The 20,756-nt window shown below is 40.3% G+C and overlaps 1 protein-coding gene across 1 annotated transcript; it reads right to left on the reverse strand.

The window, feature by feature from the left end:
* Positions 1-3,101: 3,101 nt before the first annotated feature.
* LRR1 (leucine rich repeat protein 1) lies at positions 3,102-15,449 on the reverse strand. The gene is made up of 4 exons (XM_063439541.1): positions 15,038-15,449; positions 12,976-13,074; positions 11,002-11,729; positions 3,102-5,584 (listed from the first exon to the last, which is right to left on the reverse strand). The coding sequence occupies exons 1-4, from the start codon at positions 15,221-15,223 to the stop codon at positions 5,329-5,331; spliced, it is 1,269 nt and encodes a 422-aa protein (XP_063295611.1). The 5' UTR covers positions 15,224-15,449; the 3' UTR covers positions 3,102-5,328.
* Between the last annotated feature and the right edge of the window lie 5,307 nt (positions 15,450-20,756).

Raw genomic sequence — 20,756 nt, forward strand, 5'->3', positions numbered from 1 at the left:
CCTACTCTATTGTGCCTTTGAGGGCACCCCTTAAAAAAATTCTAATTACTGCTAACTTGAAAATAACTTGTGTGTAAATATCAAAATAGAAGATAAAAGTAGTTGAAGTATGGCTGGAGCTGTCAATAAAAGATCTTTATGAATATTGTCCCATGTCTCGTGGACCAGCATCATACTTCATAAACGTCCCTTCTAAGTATTAGCCAGCTTTCTGAGTGGCTCAGCAAAATGCAAGTGGGAGCACATATCTATAAAAAAAAAAAAAAAAATTTTTTTTTTTTAGAAGATTGGTAAATTTGCTTTGGTGCTTATTGTGTCCCTTTAAAGTTTATAGAAAATCGATTCTCTTTTATAACGGAGTATAACCCTACAACAAAACACATGAATAAAGTTTAGTGTCCAGACGCTACCTAAAAATAAAACTAAGCCTCCAATCAGGACATATGATCATGTCATTCTTTCACAGATAGTTAAAAAGGATCAGATGACTAAGTGTGCAATCACCTCATGTTAAACGCGGGATAAATATAGTTAAAGGTTTCACTGTTGTATGACGCTGTATGTGTAGCACTTTTTGTCTAAAGAATAGAGTATTAAAAAACCCACTATAACTGCTACATCGTATTGTAATTGTTGTTGTGTGGTAACTATGGCATAGTACATTTATTTTGTTGAACAGTACCATAGGAGCGCGGTGCCAAATTTGCTGGCACCAAAAGTCAAATACCTTTTACCCATAAATATATTCTAGATCAGGGGTAGGCAACCTACGGCACTAGTGCCATACACGGCACTCAAGGTGTCTTTGCATGGCACTCAAGGCTGTTATAGCCAAACAGGCTCTGGCCGATCAGGAGTCCCAGTGAAACTTCAGATATCTACTAATACGAAAAGGACAATCCTCAATTTATGCATTGCAGCACATAGAGTAAGTGATCTCAGGTCCCTTCCTCCCAGCACTTGTGAATGGAAATCCACACTGTGGTAGAGCAGCCCACAGCGGATATTGCAGCTCCTGCCCTTCACCTGTACCTGGCCAGCCTGGTCTCCACTGGAACCTAGGGAAGCCACCCATACTGCTAGATATACACAGAAATGCACAATAACCCTCCCCTCATACAAATAATACGAACAGCCCACAAACAAACATACACACAATCCGCACAAACGCTAACAATCCACATACATGCACACAACCCCACATGCAATACCCCACACGTACACACACTACCAAACACACAATGTGACACATCCATCCACACACACACAATTCCACAAACAGCCCCAATACACAGCCCACATTCATATGTATCATACACGATACCACAAACTACTCCTGAACATATACAATATAATAGCTCATATACGCACAAATACAATCAATTACAGTATAAATAACACAAGCGTAATACTGCAGCATACAGACCTCAATTTAAAAAAATAGGACCGGCAAGCTACGGGACATCACAATCCTATATCGGCACAGTGCTGATTTTATCTATTAAAACATGCATAAAATTAAAGCATTTAGTGCAGTACAAAGTATTGGGCATTAAATGGTAAAAGCCTACTACAGCCTCAGCACTGAAATTCTGATATGAGAATGTATCCTTTTTCATTCATAGAGGGAGCAAGAAAGAAGAAAAAAATAAACACACCACACCTATGCTGCCACCTGGCTGCATAACCAAGAAATATTATTTAAAGGGATGATAGCACCTCTTACAGTTCCAGTATATTAACTATTATATTATTGACTTTGTGCAGTCAGGTTAAAGGAAACCTGGAATGAATTTAGTTTATCCTGCCTGAGGGAAAAGATATTTCACAGCAAGCAAATATTAGAAGAGTTATGTTTAAATGTTTACATTGCATGGTTCAAAAAAATTCCTCTAGCGAACAGTGTTTTCAGACAAATACTTTACCGACCAAAGGGGAGAGGGGGCCTGGGTTACCTAACTTCCACCTTTACTACTTGTCAGCACAACTTGCACAGATTAGAGAACTTTGCATGAACCCCACCATGTATGTGCAGCAGTAAGAGCCCCATTGACATTTTTCAAAACATTTTGCATGAAGGAAACCCCTCAAAAAGGCCCGATTACAACCATCTATTCACAACTTACTGAACCCGAAGGAGGCGAAGACACTCTCACTTATGTTACTTAATGGGAAAAAGACTTACAACAGACGTTAGACGGTGGGGAAAAGCAAGGGATCTGGGAGACAGCAGCTAAAGTCACTATTTGCGTGACTTTACAAGAACAGTTATATAAGACGATCATGAGGTGATATACCACTCCTCTAAAACAATTCAGAATGGGGAACACTCCTACAGATGTTTTCTGGTGGGGTTGCAGGGCAAAAGGGATATATATCCACATATCCATATGACATTACTCGGCAAAAATATGGGTGTTTTAGAGCAGTAAAACATATAACGCTAATGATATCATTTGTGAAAGGGCAGCTTATCTGTGAAAAAGGCAAACAAACAAATATGAACGCTTATTTTGGCCAGTGTTTGTGGCTACTAAAAAAGACTGGCCATACCCCATTTTGCATACCCTGGGTTGTCTACTTTTTCAAATGGTATTCCATGATGGGGGTATTTTTCATAACTTGGCTGCTTTACGGTCTCAAATGCAACATAACCAATCTAGTAAATTTTTATGTGTATAAACTGAAAAGGGGAACATGCTATATTTGACCCTGTAATTTTTAAAGACCCATAAAACCTGTACATCGGGGGTACTGTTGTACTCGTGAGACACAGCTAAATACAAATATTTGTATTGTATTTTAATAAAAGCTAACAGTATTATGACATTCACAGTTCAAATGACATGCCATACTCTAAAAATAACATTTCTTAATTTCTCAAAGTTTTTGGTTGAACAGACATATAGTGCAAATTGCAGGTTTTGTTTGATCAGAATGTATACATTTGACTCCGTCCTTAAGGGGTTAAGCTCTTTATCTGCAGCATTTCAAAGCAAAACGCTTCACATGCAGACTCCAGGCACCATGTTTAATATAAATTAAACTTTATTAAAATTAGACAAAAAAACAAAACAAAAAAACTAACATTTTATCTATTAAAACATGCATACAATTAAAGCATTTAGTGCAGTACAAAGTAATTTGCATTAAACAGTAAAAGCCTACAACAGCCTCAGCACTGAAATTCTGATATGAGAATGTATCCTTTTTCATTCATAGAGGGAGAAAGAAAGGAAAGAAAAATAAAAACAAAACCACACAATCCACACCTATGCTGCCACCTGGTATATTATTTAAAGGGATGATAGCACCTCTTACAGTTCCAGTATATTAACTATTATAGTATTGCCTTTGTGCAGTCAGGTTAAAGGAAACCTGGAATGAATTTAGTTTATCCTGCCTGAGGGAAAAATATTTCACAGCAAGCAAATATTAGAAGAATTATATTTAAAGTGGCTCTGACTTTTATTTTATTTTTTTACATTTGTAGCCCTCCACTGTGCCGTCTGAGTAGCCTAGTCCCTACCCCTGCTGAAATTGTGTTTTATAGAATAGAATAGGGCTACTTTTCCTTATTTAGAAATGGCAGGCTGACAAAAGGTGGAGCTTTCATCAAAATCCACTTTGTTTGTCAACATCATCGGTTGCCAATTCGTACCTCCTTCCAGCATCGTGTCACCTCCTGCTATCGATGAGGCTCACACAGTCTGGACGAACTGGTCATGCATGTGCGTAACAAAAAGGCCCTAGAGAGGGCAGAGGCGTGCCACAATAGTATATGTAACAAGATGGTGGCGCCGTGCATGGCGGGACAGCCAGGACGCTAAAATGGTAAGTAGCAGTAGTCCCTGGGATCTTCACTGAGCATTGGCTGGGTTAGGTAGGCAAGGGGACCACAAGAAAGGCTAGGGCAGTGTCGGAGACTAAAGTGACAAAACTGCTTTAATGATCTAATCATGAGTAGCTTTCCACGCTGTGCTCTATGCAGACTTTTGTGACTTTGTTGCTGCCACAGCAATTCCTGCAAAGGGTTTTAATTTAAAATGTTGTACACAGTACAATTCACCTAAACAGCAAAGTGCTACTAATAATAAATATTATTTACTACATCATTACTGTAATTTGGTAATCAAGAATATTAAAATTCTGTTACTCAGCTTGAAACATTTAACCAAAACTGTGGAAATGTCATATGAAAATAGCAACCTGTTGCTATTTTTGTTAAAGGAATACTTCAAGCACCATAACCACTAAGTACAACATCGTGGCATATGGTGCCCGGGGCCACTGGAAGCCATTCAACGGTTAACTTTCAAATTATTTTGAATGTATTGATACTTACCTTGCTATGTCAGGCATGCACATTCCAGTTCGGAGTTTTTTTGATTCAAGGTTTACCAGGATTACCAGGTTTAGACCGTATACATTGACTGAGAATTGTCAGCTGTCCTGGCACAGTCAGAGCATACCATGCAAATTAACCAGGAGTGTCTGGCACTCACAGGATATTTTATTTCCAGATACCCATGGGCACAAAGCACCAGGAGAGTTTTATTTATTTTTTGTTTTTTAATAAACTGTGCTGCCCTGCTCACTCTGGTAAACATTTCAGTAGCATTTTACTGTGGCAAGTGAATAAGAGTAAATCACGTCTAGAAAAGTGACAGTTTAAATATTAGTTTTCCTAACCTATTTGGCTTTAAGGTTTACAGATTTGTGGTCAACACAATACAGTTCACTGTTTAGCGCATAGATGTGTAACACGGTTATTTAGTTGAAGTTTAAATTTGAGTCCAGAAGGCCATACTAGAAACATTGCTGCTGTCAGCTATCCTTCCTTTTCAGCTTCTCTAAATTTGAAATTCACTACGATTTCCTGACAATTCTCACTTTAGTAAATTATCTCGTAAGTGTGTGTTTTCCCTCTAACAAAATGATAACAGTATCTAAGAATATGTAGAATTCACTATCAAATAAAGCGTCAATCTCAGCATCTGCAAATCCCTTATAATGCACCTGTTTATCCAGACAAATGAAACACAGGCAAAGTGCCCCATGGTTTCACAATCCTACACAGACATTAACAGAGTTATTTAGTACAGTGAGAATTCAAAGTGAATTTCAAATTTAAGGCCAGAGTAGCTGAACTGAAAGCATTGCTGACTTTTTCTAGTTCAGCTATTTTGACCTTAAATTTAAAGGTCACTTTGCATACACCTTGGATTTTCATTTAGTGAATTACGCTGTAAATCTTGTATGTCCTCTACTAGACGGAAGCAAAGCAGAAACTGATAATTTGTATAACCAAAATGTTCTGGGTTTATCTCAAATCCTAGAACTTTGCAGATATTTGTCAAGAAATTGCGAGTAACAGGTGAGAGAACAGAAGTAGCAGACGATTGGAGCGTCTGTACCTCCCATAGTGTCCACAAGAACCACCGTCTGCGACACCTGATGAAGGTTCATTAGAACAATCACTTTAATGAAAGAATTCAGGCAGGGTCGGCCACAGTTACAGGTTTTTGCCATGGAGAGTTCTTGGCAGAGTGTAACTGGAAGGATATGAGGACTGTGCGGAATTCTGAAAAAGAACAGAGAAAAATATAACACTTTTTAAAGAGTCTAGAAATTATAGAAACATATAGATTATTTCATAATTTTCAAAGTCACGTCATTTTTATCTGAACCAGCAACTAAAAGATTTCAAATATTTATTGAATTTTTTATTTTATTTAACTATTATTTCTGCCACTTGTGGCGGAATCTTCAAATGAAACATTACATTCTTCAGTAACATGGAAATTGACTGTTGAATATGTTACATTGTTGGAATACAACAACAGACATAACATAGTTGCGATAGGTATACCTTGATCATCAGTACTTGGTGATGGACATTAACCCCTTAAGAACACATGATGTGTGACATGTCACGATTCCCTTTTATTCCAGAAGTTTGGTCCTTAAGGGTTTAAAAGTAAATTCTAGTCGTACAAGTGTATGTGTCTGTACATTGGGAAAGTTATATAGAACAGAAATTTAAGTGCTGTCCAGCCAGCAACAGAAGTGCATTATGTTGCAGGAAGTACCTAACAGTACTAGTGTTATCAACTGGTATATCACCTTGTATTGTTATTTTAGACACACTGGTTTTCTTGTAGTTTTCCTTGGATGCGTAATCCAGTGTGGAGTACTAGCATAGTAAGAAGTGTATACTGGTAGTCCCATTATAGATGGAAGGAAGAGAGGACAGAAAAGAATCAAAGAAAGTAACACGATGAGAAGAGTTCCGGGTATCGGTCAGCAGGGCACACCAGGGAGGCAAGCAGGGGCAGAAGGAGGGGACAACAGTGAGCAGCGAGACAGAGGAAAGTTTAGGCACTCCAAGGTTCAAGAAAGCAAATTTATTAGAGCCACGTGACAGACAGCAGATACGTTTTGACCTATAAGTTCTTTATAGGTCGAAACGTTGCTCCTATTGGTCATGTGGTTCTAATAAATTTGCCTTCTTGAACCTTGGAGTGCCTAAACGTTCCTCTGTCTCCTGCATATTGTACTGGGGACCTGGTGCTGGGTCCTAGTTTGGCTGCACCCTGGTTCAGAATAATGGGATTGAGTGCAGTTCCTAATTTATCTCAGCACAGTGAGCAGCGAGACAGAACAGCATGGGGACCTAGGAATGGAGCACAGCGGGGCACGACACTCCATCATCCGTCTCGAGCCCCTGAACCCCCTCGCACCACCCCCAAATAGGTCTCACACAGTTCCTAAACCCGATCAAACTTTTTTTATTGTACCTCATACGTGCGCTGTTAATTTTTCCATTAAATAGTTATTGTGAAGGAATAACACTTTCGGCTCCTTTTGTTTGTTTGGATTCGTGCTTACATTTATTTAGTCTATTTTATTTTGTTCCAGAACCAAGACCACCCCAAAGACCAATTAGAACGTTATGTATCTTGTACGAAAACCTCAAAGGAAATAATAGAATGCTCCACTGGGTGGCCGCCATTTTGGGCATGCGAACGCACGTGGTTGGGACAATGGATGGCGGCCAGTTTGTCTAACGAACGCTGGCAGCGGGACTTGGTCTTCGAGTGCCTGGAACTTATTTTAGCCAGGCACTCCTGAGAACACCGGTCACCATGGACATACGACCCGTTCCAGTTCACCTATACGAACGGGGTTCGGGAGTTACAGACTAACGAACACGGGGAGCATTCTACACGAACCTGCTTTCATTCACCTTATGTGGTTTTCGTACAAAACCCCACGAACGGAGACCGGCTTTTGCCACAATTTCCCTGGAACTATTTTGCGCTTCAACCTTGTGGCAGACCGGTCAGAACTTCCCCGCGATGGCGATCCAAAACTACCGAACGGATCTGGGTGATATTTTTATATATTGTTCACCCAGATCCAGTCTATCCGGGGATGTGACTTTTGTGGGGTTTCCATGTATTTTGGGGTGGTTAAGAAATGTTCGATTTTTCTGTCCTGAGAGAAAATATAATTAGCAATGTGTATCCAATAATTATCTCAGGCACAGAGGATCATGGGAGGGATTTCCTTGCATTTTCTGTGTGAGAAACCCCGTGGCTGCCAATAAACCAGTCTTCTCCCAGCATTAAGTCTTGGCTCATGTGATATTTTTACCTTTGGGATTATTCGTGTTGTGTATTGGGAAAAGGGCATCCGTGGCAGTGATATTCTGGCAGACCACCACAGTTATCTTTGAGTTTATGGAGCACTGGGGCCAAAGGTGGGTAGTGGACTGCAGCCAAGTCCGAGCCAAGGCCCTAATGTGATGTTGTGGAGAAGAGCTGTCTCTGCTCCCATCCAACCGTCGTTAGGTTTAGATAATAGAAATACCTATGTGTTAACGCTAATGTGTTTGTGTAATATCTGAGATGCCTGCGTCCCTACCTCCTTCCAGAAAGCGGTCACTATTGGGCAACACCACATTTGGTGGTATGTTTCTCTGCCACCACACAGTTCCCAACACAGGTCAGTCGGGGTTTTATGCATATGATATAGCTTAACTGGTGTTGTGTCCCATCTGAGCATTGTTTCAAAAGCCTGTTCCTGCATTGTTACACACATGGACATTTTACTATTTGCCTCCCATATGTCTTGCCAATCTATGCCCTCCAAAACCTCTCCTATCTCTCATCGATCGGTATAGTTTAATTCACAACAGTCCGTTGTAGTGAAGCGGAGGTGAGAACATATGGTGCTAATCAATCCTTTCTGGTATGCCTCAGCATCGCATATTTGTTCATATTAGCTAGGCCGCGTACGGGCTACCTTTCTAATGTGGGGTAGGCTCGCAAAGTCCCACATCTGGATATATTTGAAGAAATATGTGGGCTTAGTACAGTTTCTCTGGATGAGTAGTGAGATTTATCCCCAAATATTTGATCTGATTAGGTGCTATACGTATTTTATAGGTAAAACACACAGTATAGAGAGCGCAAGATAAAGATAATGTAGTGAACTTTCTAGGACAATGCCCCAAACTCAATTTTCCACAAGAATAAATAGAAAAAGCTGCGAAATACAATAAAAACCTTCCCAAGTTTTAAAACATCTCATAGGACAAAAATGAAAACAAACTATGTATCAGCGCTTAGTGAATATACCCCTATTTTTTAACATAGGGCTCAGCACAGAAAATATCTATTCAATAAAGAGTTTCAATTCCAGTCTTATTTGAGGGCACTTTCAAAAGTCCGCAGGGATTAGTTGCTGTAACAGTAGCATATATGTCAAATCTGTGTCTTTGCACGTATCCAAACCTTAAAATAGAAAAGATACTGGCATAGCGTAAAAATGTTACAACTTTATTTCCCATATAAAAAAAAACCCATAGGAGAAACTCTTACAATAAAATATTGTGAAGCTTATCTCTAAGATTCACAGTAAAAGCAAGATTCAAACAGAGTGTCAATGGAAGAGTTGAATGTTACCGCTCCGTGGATACTGATTATTCAGAACCGGTCCTGTGCACTAAAATCGGTCCTTCCCAGGAGCGCCGGCTTCCAGATACTGCTGTGATCGTTACAAATTCAAAAGTCCCGCCAAAAACACGATCTACGCGTTTCGCTCGTTAGATTGAGCTTTTTCAAGATGAGGTGTTTAGGGGGACAGTAGGTATATATAAACACCTTTTAATTAACGGATCAATTAATGTTTGTTCAAAGTCTTGTAGTTCCATAATTAAACCTTTATAATAACTTGTCAACGTTATCTTATGTGAGTTTTATATTCATACAAATACATATAGACCAAAGTATTAATCCTAAATAAATTTTTATAGGTGTTGCCAATGTGTGCCGCGTCCGTCGCCAAAAGATCTAAAGGGAAAGCACTGGACTTCTCCATATTCACTTTGTAACCTGATATGTCTCTATAACTGGACAGAAGTGGGACTAAGGCCCGCATCGATTCCATGGGGTTCGTTAATGTAAAATACTCAGATTTTTAACTGAAAAAAACAAATATGCATATCAATATATTTAGCCACAATAAACAAAAAGTGTTATGGGTATAGGCTTATCCAAGCACAGCAGCTCAGCATGAGAATCCAGATGTTTTTCCTATAGATTTACCATGATGTACAGCTGGCTAACAACTGCATTTTCTTAGGATGGTTAAAGAAAATAATCACAATTCCCATTGGAAAACAGCCATCAGCCATTCATTGCCCTTAATTTTCTACACATTATGTAAAATTTTTACTGGCTGTGTATGCATGCGCCATACATACACCTGGATAAGGAAACTACACAGGATAATTCTGTAATCACTCTTCTCTTTCCCTTCCTTTATCTGACTTCTCCTTTACCTCTCTGATATATCCTCTTTAAAGGAACACTATAAGGTCAGGAACACACACGTATTTTATTTATAAAATATTTTACCAGGAAAGATACATTGAGATTTCTCTAGTTTTCAAGCATGTCCTGGGTATTCCCGACCCTATAGTGCAAAAACTACCATTGGCTAACCTCCCCCCCTCAATAGCACATTAAAAGCATGAAAAATGCACCTTATTACCAGCGCCGTGCTGGTCTGCCGGCACTGGCCCCACACCCTTGGTGACATCATCAGAATTGCTGATTTTTAACCAATCCAATGGTTTCCCATGGGGAAAGCGGCAAGGGGGTGGGGCCAAAACGCAGTTTTGGACAATCTGCACCTCATCATAGAGATGTATTGAATCAGTGCATCTCTATGAGGTAAATTCAGCGTCCCCATGCAGAGCTGCCTACTGTGCAGAACTGAGCCAGGTGTCCCTAGCATCAATTTTCTCTGAAAAAGGCAGTGTTTGCATGAAAATGCCTGCAGGTAACTATTATACTCACCAGAAAAATTACATTTAAGCTGTAGTTGTTCTGATGACTATAGTGTCCCTTTAAGTTCTAATATTTTATAGAAATAAGCTTAAGTCTACTCTTTGTCTATATTCCCCATTAACATTTTCAAATATTTCTTCCCTCATCTCACAATTTACTTTACATTGGTCCTCTTCACTCCACTCCCTCACTTCCATAACCACGACCTCTAACCATTCTCCATGCACAGATTTCTGTCTTTGCTCTCTATATCCGCTACTTCTGCAACAAACTCCTTTTAGGAGCTACTCAGCTGCCCTTACAACTTTGTAAATATATCTAGTCAAAAGTGTCTACCTTGACCCTAAAAAGAGCAACCCCTTTACTGACCGCATCTGAACACCGACCCCTCCACCATAGACCAGTGCTCCTCTTACTATCTTAATCTTCACTAGTGTACCTATCACATATACCCATATATTAAGGAATATACATGTCACATATCTAAATCAGGCTATGAGCCAGGATGTCCAAAAAGATGTACATGGATATACACTAAAGAAAACATAAAAATAACTTAAAATTATAAGCCAATCTTTGAATAAATGAAACAGGTCAAATGGAACCATAATACAGTTCCACCTTTATTGACAAATCTTACCTGTAATTGATAGTTACTCTTGAAGCACATTCCAGTAAGGACAGTGGCATCTTTAGATGAATATCTGGAACCATGGGTTCTGCTTTCTCAAATGGATTATCAAACAGATCTAGCTTCTCAAGGTTTAACATTTTAAAGCTACTAGGGAGATAAGGCAGTTTGTTTTTGGTGGCAGACAAAAAACGCAGCTTGCTCAGTTTCCCAATTGTGAATGGCAGTTGAACAAGTTCATTCTCATCAAGTTTCAGGTTAATAAGTTCCTTGAGCTGCCCAAACTGGACAGGAAGGGCCTTGAGTTTGTTCTCACTCAAGTCTAATGACGTAAGAGTGTTTCCCCAAGCGGAGATGCACAGGGACACATCAAAAGACTCCAAGAAGTTATGCTGTAGGTTCAACTCCTGGAGACACACAAGATCTCCTATCGTCTTGGGCAACTTCCTGATATGGTTGTTGCTAAGATCTAGTTTTTGAAGTTTCTTCAAGCATAGCATCCGCATGTCTACCCGAGCAAGTTTGCAGTATGACACTTGAAGATGTTCCAGGGAATAAGGAAAGCACGTCGTGATGGGGTAATCTTTCTTGCATGTAATAAACATCTTGGCTCTTGGCTTTTCGATTTCAGAAGTCTTCGCTGGTATCAAACGTGAGAGTGAAACACCAGTGACATCTGTACCTTTATGTGCCAGTCCCACTGTAGAAATAAAATTCTTTAGAACACATCCATCTGCCTGCAATGCAAAAATAATGTTACTTTTTACCTTCCAACACCAATATTTTAACATATCACAGTATACAGTTTACATCATGTTAAAGACTCGCTGAAGGTGAATAAATATCAATAACCAGGCAATTAAGTGTAATGCACACATGTACGAATGTGTTTAGCTACAACTAACAGAGTAGTTGCCTTTAACGTTGCTCCTTTCGAAAGTAGAATAAAGTAGCCACGTCAAATATTTAACATTATCTTTACTACGGTAATTTCCCAATTTATATATACAGTTTTGAACAATACACTTAAATGAACAAATCCACACCACTGAATTAACATCTGTGCTGTAACCAAGATATATAGTGTTGTTTCTAGAGAAGTAATGGTTCCCTGTAAAGGTTTCATGCAAGCAAAACAGGCTGTATTCCACCACACAGTAAGAGGATCGAATTTCTTGTGTATTTTTTTTTTTTTATTATTCTTTATTTTACTTGTGCAAAAGAATAACAAGCAGGAACAATGTGCCACAACAGCACACATTCATATGACAACAATGGGTTTGTACTGGGCACAGAGCGAACTGCACATTTTCATAGAAAGGTGAAGGCTATGGTAACATCTGGCAGGCTATCTTATCTACCCAGTCGTCATCGTGGTGTTAACATTGAATATAAACTCTTTGTGTGTCTGTTCGGAGATAATGGATCATTGACAAACAGAATCCTTGGAAGGTCTCTCCTTACAGGTATATGGATATAACATTATGACCTGTAGATGGAATTTCTTGTGTATTTTAATTAAGCAACTAGATTTATACCATTCCATTTTTTTAACCAATCTTAGTTTAGTGTCATTCTTTCACTAGAGTCTTATTTAAAATTTAAAATTAAGTGACTTCTGCAATTTTTTTCTCAGCCAGTTCTCATCCTCAAAACTCTGATAGAGCAATTATTCTTACAATGTCTGAGCTTTTCATTTTTATGGTAAAACAGAATCTAGACAGTTGAAAGGAACACCCACCAGCTGGCTTTAACCTAATAAAAACGTTATCTCAAATAAGTTTTTATAGGAGCTAGAGTCAATGGATGTTTTGTTACCTTTAGGGGTTAAACAATTTTCGAATGGTTTAACCCCAAAGCTGTCCCATGGGCACCGGTCTTCTCTGCCTCCCTCCACCACCTTGTGGTGGAAGAAAGTATTGACTTGGTAGCCAGTAATAAGGTGAGTGTTAGTTTCCTGCAGTTTACCTATTATTATCTTACCTTACTGAGACATATATCCACCGTCGGCTCTTTCAATCGAATTGTAGCTTTTCCTTCTTGTACAAACTTAGAAAACACTTGCTCTATGTTGTCTTGCAACTGGAGGGAAAAAAAAACCAAAACAAAAATCAACAAAAACATAAAGCTTAAAAAAACAAAACAAACATGTCCTATGCCTAAGAGCTTCCACCTTATCTGCTATTATGAGAGAAGCAAGAGGTCAACATTACAGATTTATTCACTGGAGACTAGCTGTGCTAATCCATGTCTTGTATTTTTCTAAAAAAAACAATAAAATAAAATAAAAACAATCTAAACATTGCAAACTATGAATTATATGATTCTGCTGCCTAATTTTTCACAATCATATTCCATAGTGCTGCACAATGGAATGTACCACTGCATCGGTTACTGGATCCAGTTGGTTTCACTAGAGAAACCATAATCAATCAACTATGTCAGCAAATGTTTGATATGAATTCTTTGTAAAGGACAATATAAGTTAAAATAAACCATTTTGGAAGGTTCTGATTTCTTACCTGTGGATTGCATTACACGGCTCCCCACCTCAACTATCATGTCCCTGTTAGTGCTCCTGGGCTAAGCCCTACAATAAAGGACGTAGCTCATTGGCATAGAGGTATCATCTGAGGAGCTCAGGAGAGCTAACAAAATATTCTGCTGAGGAACTTCTGTCTCTCTGAAGTGGCCGTGTTGGCAGGATGCCTTTAAATATTGTATTTAAATTATATATATATATATATATATATATATATATTTGTGTGTGTGTGGGCTCGGGGATGAGCTTACCAGGGATACCACATGTGTCGGGGTTCTTAATGTTTTCAATGTGTTTTTGGAGTAGATTTATGCCAGGCACATCCGTGTACTGGAGACAAATAATTTAAGCAGAGTATGTCAAAATCCTCTCCCAGGGCAGGCTTACTATGTGTCAATGGAGACCCCATGCTGGGGGTCTCTGTATACCTGTACTTTCTTCAATAAAGTGTTGGCAAATGTTTGGGTGAGAGCTATAATCAGAATCTACTTTGCGGATTCAGGGAGAAGTTCTTAGCAGAGGTTCGGAATACTGGAGCTCTGTTACAATTGGCCATCCAGCTTTTGCTGACTATATCGCTGTCACTGCTCAGTTGTTCACCTGTACTATGAGAAGTGGTTAATAAATGCTACAATGCCAGTTTTGTCTGACATTCTCTGCAGCACAAAAAAATCTCTGGGATACAGGGGATGAATGGCACAGTGCGTTAGTGTAAAATATGTGGTTCCTGACACTCTATTGGGCAAATGTGAGTTAGTAAAATTCCTCATTAGCTGTCAAAATGTGTACTAAAAGAAGATATTAAAATTTGAACAGAAGAGGGAGGATGTGAAAAGACAGAGTCTTGGCTCTGGGTACTGAGTGATCTGTTGTTTTTTGCCAAGCCTCTCCAACAGTTTGACAAAACCTGGATATACTGCCTCCAAACACTCCTTTCAAAACATACACCACAAAACTGTACTAATACAATAATTATAGGAGTTATGGTTTAGTGTGTTCAATTAAACATACTGATCATCACAGTGAACTTGTAACAGTGCTGCATTTACTAGGATCCATCATCCACATAATTGAAACGTTTAAGGCACATGCTGGGAAAAAGAATGGATACAGTAGTATACCCTTAAGGATAATTTCTTAATTTAGTGTTTTATTTGGAGCTTTTGTAGTATTTTAGTGCATTTTATTCTGAATGCAGCTACTCACTGTGTACAAACACAATTCTCTGGGAGGAACCCTAAAACTTTCATCTTATATTAACACCATGTACTGATTAACTAACCACTGTTAAACTACACTCCTATAAATGCAGCACTATTACAGTATTGTTATTAGTCACCGTTCTGACCACATTACTTTCAATCATAGAGCCCATTTTGTTGACTACACGTTCCTTGCCAATTTGCCAGTTTTATCAAGTTTGGCAAACTTTCAGAAGACCTGCAGTTTTACAACAGGTGGGCTTATGGCTTTTTGGTCACAGGGTGGTTAAGGCTTCCTTGCCTTGTATCTGGAGCCAGCCTTGTCTTTCAGGGTGCAGATCATCAGGTAGATGGAAGCTCTCTGCCCTGAGCCTTTGTCCTCATGTCTTCCAATGGACAGGACAGCCCTGGTGCCTTTGCCCCGGTTCCTCACACCGAAAGTGGGCAGCATCCTGTTAATCACCTCCACCTCACACTGCAGCTTCATGGCTCCTGAGGACCACAAACAACTCTACTAAATAAACCTTCCCCCCCTTTTCATCCAGGATCATAGAGTCTCAGTACACTCGGGCAAACAGTCCACTGAACGTACTATCGCATCGTAAACAAAACCCATTCAATCCGACTGCTGCATTCCCGCCTGGCTCTCAGGACCCCGGAGACGTGACGTCACATTGCGCTGCCCCGCCATTGCCTGACTGCTAAAATTTTACCATAGCTATAGCTGCCCTGTAACCAGCCTGTGTGTTTTGGAGAGTTTTAATAAAACGTATTAATTGAGTGACAAGTAAAAAAAAAAGGTGTAAAGGTTAAAGCCACTCCCCCACATACAAAATGAGTATTTCATAACCATAAGAGCTTTTTGGAATACATTGAATGTACAACACAGTAAATAGATAGTATTATTAGTATTATTATTATATTTATATATCGCCAACAAATACCGCAGCGCTTTACAGTGGGTGGACGAACAGACATGTAGTTGTAGCCAGACAAGTTGGACGCACAGGAACAGAGGGGTTGAGGGCCCTGCTCAATGAGCTTACATGCTAGAGGGAGTGGGGTATAGTGACACAAAATGTAAGGATAGTATTAAACTAATGACAGTTGCATGAGAGGAATCAGTCAAGAGCTATTAACAGTTTAATTGATACGCTTTTATGAAGAAGTGTTTTTTTAATGATTTTTTAAAGGAGTGGAGACTGGGTTAGCATCTAACGGAGGAGGGAAGGGAGTTCCACAGTTCTAGAGAACTCTTGAAGCCGAGCATCAGAGGTGGGAGTATGAACAGTGGATAGACGTAGGTCTTCGGCAAAACGTAGGGGCCTAGATGGGACATATTTGTGTATCAGGGAGGAGAGATAGGTGAGAGTAGCATTATGTAGAGATTTGAAAGCAAGAACCAGAATTTTATATTGAGCCCTATATCTTTTGGGAAGCCAATGTAGGGACTGACAGAAGGATGAGGCATGGGAGGTGCGGGCGGACAGGAAGATTAGCCTCGCTGCTGCATTCATTATAGCATTATAGACGGCAATGGGGTTCGTTGGGAGCTCGTAAGACCAATGAGAAGCGGATTGCAGTAGTCAAGGAGAGAGAGGACAGTGGCATGGACCTTAGCCGCATCTGGCGTTAAGTAGGGGCGGATGTGCACAATGTTTTTGAAATGGAAGCGGCAGGATTTGGCGATCGACTGGACATAAGGGGTGAGGGAGAGGTCGGAGTCAAAGACAACACCTAGGCAGGTTACGTGGAGGGAGACAGAGATGGGAGTAGCAAATCTTTAGGGAGGAAAGACCAGAAGTTCTGTTTCAGACAAGTTAAGTTTAAGGAAGTGGGCAGCCATCCAGTTAGAAATAGCAGAGAGGCAGTCAGAGACACTAGTCAAGAGGGGCGGGGAGAGATCAGGAGACGACAGATAGATTTTTGTGTCATCCGCATAGAAGTAATATTGGAAGCCAGAGGAGCTGATGAGTTTACCAAGGGAGGCAGTATAGATCGAGAACAGTAGGGGACCAAGGACTGAACCTTGGGGGACACCAACAGAGAGAGGTTGGGAGGAAGAGGCAGAGCCAGAGAAAGAAACACTAAAAGAGTGTTGGGTGAGGTAGGAGGAGCACCAGGAAAGAGCAATATCTCGTAGACCGAGATTACGGAGGATGAGAAGAAACTATTGATGATCAACAGTATCAAAAGCAGCGGAAAGGTCAAGGAGAATTAGGATAGAGTAGTGTCCATGAGATTTTGCAGCGAGTAGATAATTTGATACTTTGGTCAGAGCCGTTTCCTCAGAGCGCTGAGCGTGGAAACCAGACTAAAGTGGGTAGAGCAGAGAATTGAATTTGAGGAAGTCTGTCAATCTCACATACACAAGTCTTTCAAGGATCTTGGACGCAAAAGGCAGTAGCGAGATAGGGCGGAAGTTGGACAGGGAGTTAGGGTCAAGGTTGGGCTTTTTTAGAATTGGGGTTACAGTCGCATGTTTGCAGGGTAATGAAAATATGCCAGATGAGAGGGAGAGATTAAGAATTTTAGTGAGAGGCAAAGCAAGAGAAGGAGACAGAGTACGGATGAGATATGAGGGAATAGGGAGCAGGTGGTGGGGCGGGAGGACTGCAGTAGATCAGAAACCTCTTCCACTGTAGGGGTCGCGAATAAACATAGAACAGTGGAGCAAGTGAGGTTGGGGAAAGTATTATAAGTGGAAGGAGCGACATGAGAGATCTCTTCCTCTTCCCTTATTGTAGAGATCTCATCAGTGAAGTGAGTTGCAAAGTTTGTGGCGGTTAAGTCGGTAGGAGGAGGAGGAGCAACAGGGCGAAGAAGAGAATTAAAAGTGTGAAATAGTAGTTTGAGTTCACGGGAGAGTGTGGTCATGAGGGTATTGAAGTAATTTACTTTTGCAGAGGAAAGAGCCAAGCTGTAAGAGCGCAGCATAAATTTATAGTGGAGAAAGTCAGATATGGAGTGAGACTTTCTCCAGCAGTTCTGGAGCATTTTTGGAGGTATCGAATCAGCTTTGTGTGCCAAGGTTGTAGTTGGGGGTGCTTGATGCGTTTAAGTGTAGGAGGTGCCATGATCTCTAGTTGAGAGGAGAGGGTGGAATTGTTGAAGGAGATTGCAGAGCTAGGGCAGGTGAGGTTTGAGATAGGTAAAAGGAGAGTTTGGAGGTTAGTGGAGAAGCACTCTAGGTCAAGACATTGTAGTTTTCTGTGATATTGATGTGCCGAGGGTGTCAGTTTGGTCTTGGTTGTGCTGATGTCAAAAGTTAACAGATGGTGGTCAGATAGAGGGAAAGGAAAAGGAATATCGGAGATTAGAGGCAGTACAGAGGTTAGTGAAGGTGAGATCAAGAGTGTTTCCCACTGTATGGGTTGCTTAATTAGACCATTGCGTGAGGCCAAAGGAGGAGGTTACAGAGAGCAGACGAGAGGCATCAGTGCAGTTGGGGTTGTTGATTGGGATATTGAAATCCCCAAGTATAAGGGAAGGAGTGCTAGAGGATAGGAAGTGAGGTAGCCAGGAAGGAAAGTCCTTAATAAATAGCCTAGGATGCCCGGGGGGGGGGGGGGGGGGGGGGGGGGTAGATGATAGCAAAGGAGTGGGTTTAAATACGTGGACATTGTGAACTTTAAAGGAAGTAAAGGATAGGGCAGTGGTAGGGGAGATTGGTTGAAAGGTACATTGATGGGAGAGAAGGATGCATACACCACCTTCTTTACAGTTGTTGGGTCTAGGAGTGTGGAAGAACTGTAGCCCATAAGACAAACGTGGGACCACTGTGTCATGTGTATATAATTGTCATCTGATGTTTTGACAGCTGTGGGAAAAAGGCATTTTCTAGGGCCTAGTTTCTCATCCCGTGGTAAAGTTAATCAGGCTTAACCGTGAAGCCCATTATTTTATGCTGTTGATTGAAAAGAAGACACACACCCCCTCCCTAATGTAGCCATTTCTAATTATTCCACAAAAAGGGGAAGAAAATTCTTCTTGACTAAATATTGACAATCAGATTTCTCCCCAGAGGGTACGTGCACCACAAGCAGAGGGGTACACCAAGAGCTGGCCAACTGACCACCCTTGCGCCCCCAGGGAGGTGACCAACTGGGGGAGAATGGAGGAAGAGGCAGCGAGGGAGCTGTAATGTTTCGTGTTCTTCCATATATATATGTAACAAAAAAATGCAACAATACACCCTATTTCAAAAAAAAATTTGCCACTGTCAGTTGCAGTTTTCTGAGACAGGTTAGCAGCTATCTCAGTTTTCCTTTTTATTTAAGGTATACAAAACAAATCCTTCAAATTGCGGATGCGTCTTTTTTTTTTTTCTCCTACTAATATTATTCATTTGTCTTATTTTGTGAAAGTATTCAATAGTAAAATCGCAATATGGGTCCCTGTTCAAAAGATTCAAGATTGTTTCTAGTATAAGGCATAAAGCATAACTTGTGTGCATTATTAAATGTACTTGCAGCGGCATGAATGATGCTACTCCAGGGCATTCTTTCTAATACAAAAACACCTCAGGAGCGTGATATGTATAATGCACCCCATGGCTACAGTACCAGTAATGCAAGCTGTGCCAATGGCATACTACTACAACAGCACCTTTCCTTTCTGTTCAAATTGCAGGCCTCAAATCTTTGGAGCAGATCTGTCCTGCAGGTTTCCTAACCCAGAGGGTGGAGGGTCTGTTGTGCGGGCATGTCTGTAACACAGTTAGTATCACCTGGCACTCATGCATGCCAAAATGACAGGCTGCCCATGTGCTGATCCCTGTTTAAGAGCTTGTGCGTAGGCTTAAATACCCTGTAATTCACAGCAAGTGCAACATGAGCAAATTTAAACATGTGTCCTCCCTGAGAACATGTGACAGAGACTCTCTGTCGAGTGATTGAAAAGACAACGGGCAACTCCTCTGTCATACAATCAAATTGTGTGACTTGATTAGTCTGTGGGAGACATAATTCCATCCCGTTGGAGGAAATGGATATGCTATAATGGCAGGGAAAGGGAATATACCAAAACTGCATAAAAATTAGTCCAGTAAGAAATTATCCAATTGCACAAGGCACAGTTTGCATGTATACGCATAATCCCAAATAATAATCCTAAACTACTATGAGGTTTGAAAATGAAGTTACAAAATGCAGACAATTTCTTCCCGAACCCATCACTTCTTATATGGTTACTCCAAGCACAATGGCCACTTCAGTGGTCATGGTGCTTGGAATCTATAAGAACAGCGTTTCACTTGGAAACTCTGCACACAAGGAAATAAATAACTTTGCCTCATTAACCAGCCTGGAACAAGTGCTCCAAGCTGCCTAATGTCAGTTTGATGCATATTCCTATGCACAGAATTGCTTTCATTAGCTGAGAGCAGTCAGCTGATGTCCTCAGCCAAAGAATGGCTGACAAGATCGGCTTCCAGCTTCTGTAGTCTGTAGAAGTCAGATGTCATCACTGGTCACTGGAGAACCCTCGGCGCCTGGTGGAGATCCAGGTAAGAGGGCAAACTGTTACAAAATCCCCATTACCAGGCCGTAGTAGCGGACTGTATTAGTCACAATGCTTGGAATAATCCTTTAATTGGACACGTTTTGGAAAAGCAGTCCTGCAAGATATTTTACAAAGCTCTCATCTACAGTTGTTGAAGAATGCCACTACAACAAAATATACCCCATTTAAATTCCTATAAATATTTACAAATTTGGATTTTGTCCTTAGTCCTTATAAAGTCATAACTCTTCATAACATAGGTAAGCCACATCCATATTTATCTTCATCGCAAAATATCACAAATAGTGTAATACAATAACACACCATGTGGTAGATAGTGGACTGTTGCTCTAACAAAGGTAAGTACCGTAGTTAGCAGGCAGAGCAGAAATCACTGTAGCTGGAATCCTCTGTACTCCAAATTCAGTATTCTCAGTACCATATATCTAAGGGAATAAAATAGCAAACATAGTGCAAAACAGTATTATATTTAAACAACATTTTAATAACATTGCATT

The sequence above is a fragment of the Pelobates fuscus genome, chromosome 13 (assembly GCF_036172605.1).
Source record: "Pelobates fuscus isolate aPelFus1 chromosome 13, aPelFus1.pri, whole genome shotgun sequence".
In the NCBI taxonomy this organism is placed as follows: Eukaryota; Metazoa; Chordata; class Amphibia; order Anura; family Pelobatidae; genus Pelobates; species Pelobates fuscus.

Bases quoted from the DNA above. Each gene is read 5' to 3' on its own strand.
- LRR1 (XM_063439541.1), bottom strand. From the start codon at position 15,223: ATGAAGCTGCAGTGTGAGGTGGAGGTGATTAACAGGATGCTGCCCACT. The intron at 11,730-12,975 runs GTAAGATAATAA...TTTGCATTGCAG, and splicing joins TGGATATATGTCTCAGTAAG to GCAGATGGATGTGTTCTAAA. The intron at 5,585-11,001 runs GTAAGATTTGTC...GTTCTTTTTCAG, and splicing joins AGAGTAACTATCAATTACAG to AATTCCGCACAGTCCTCATA.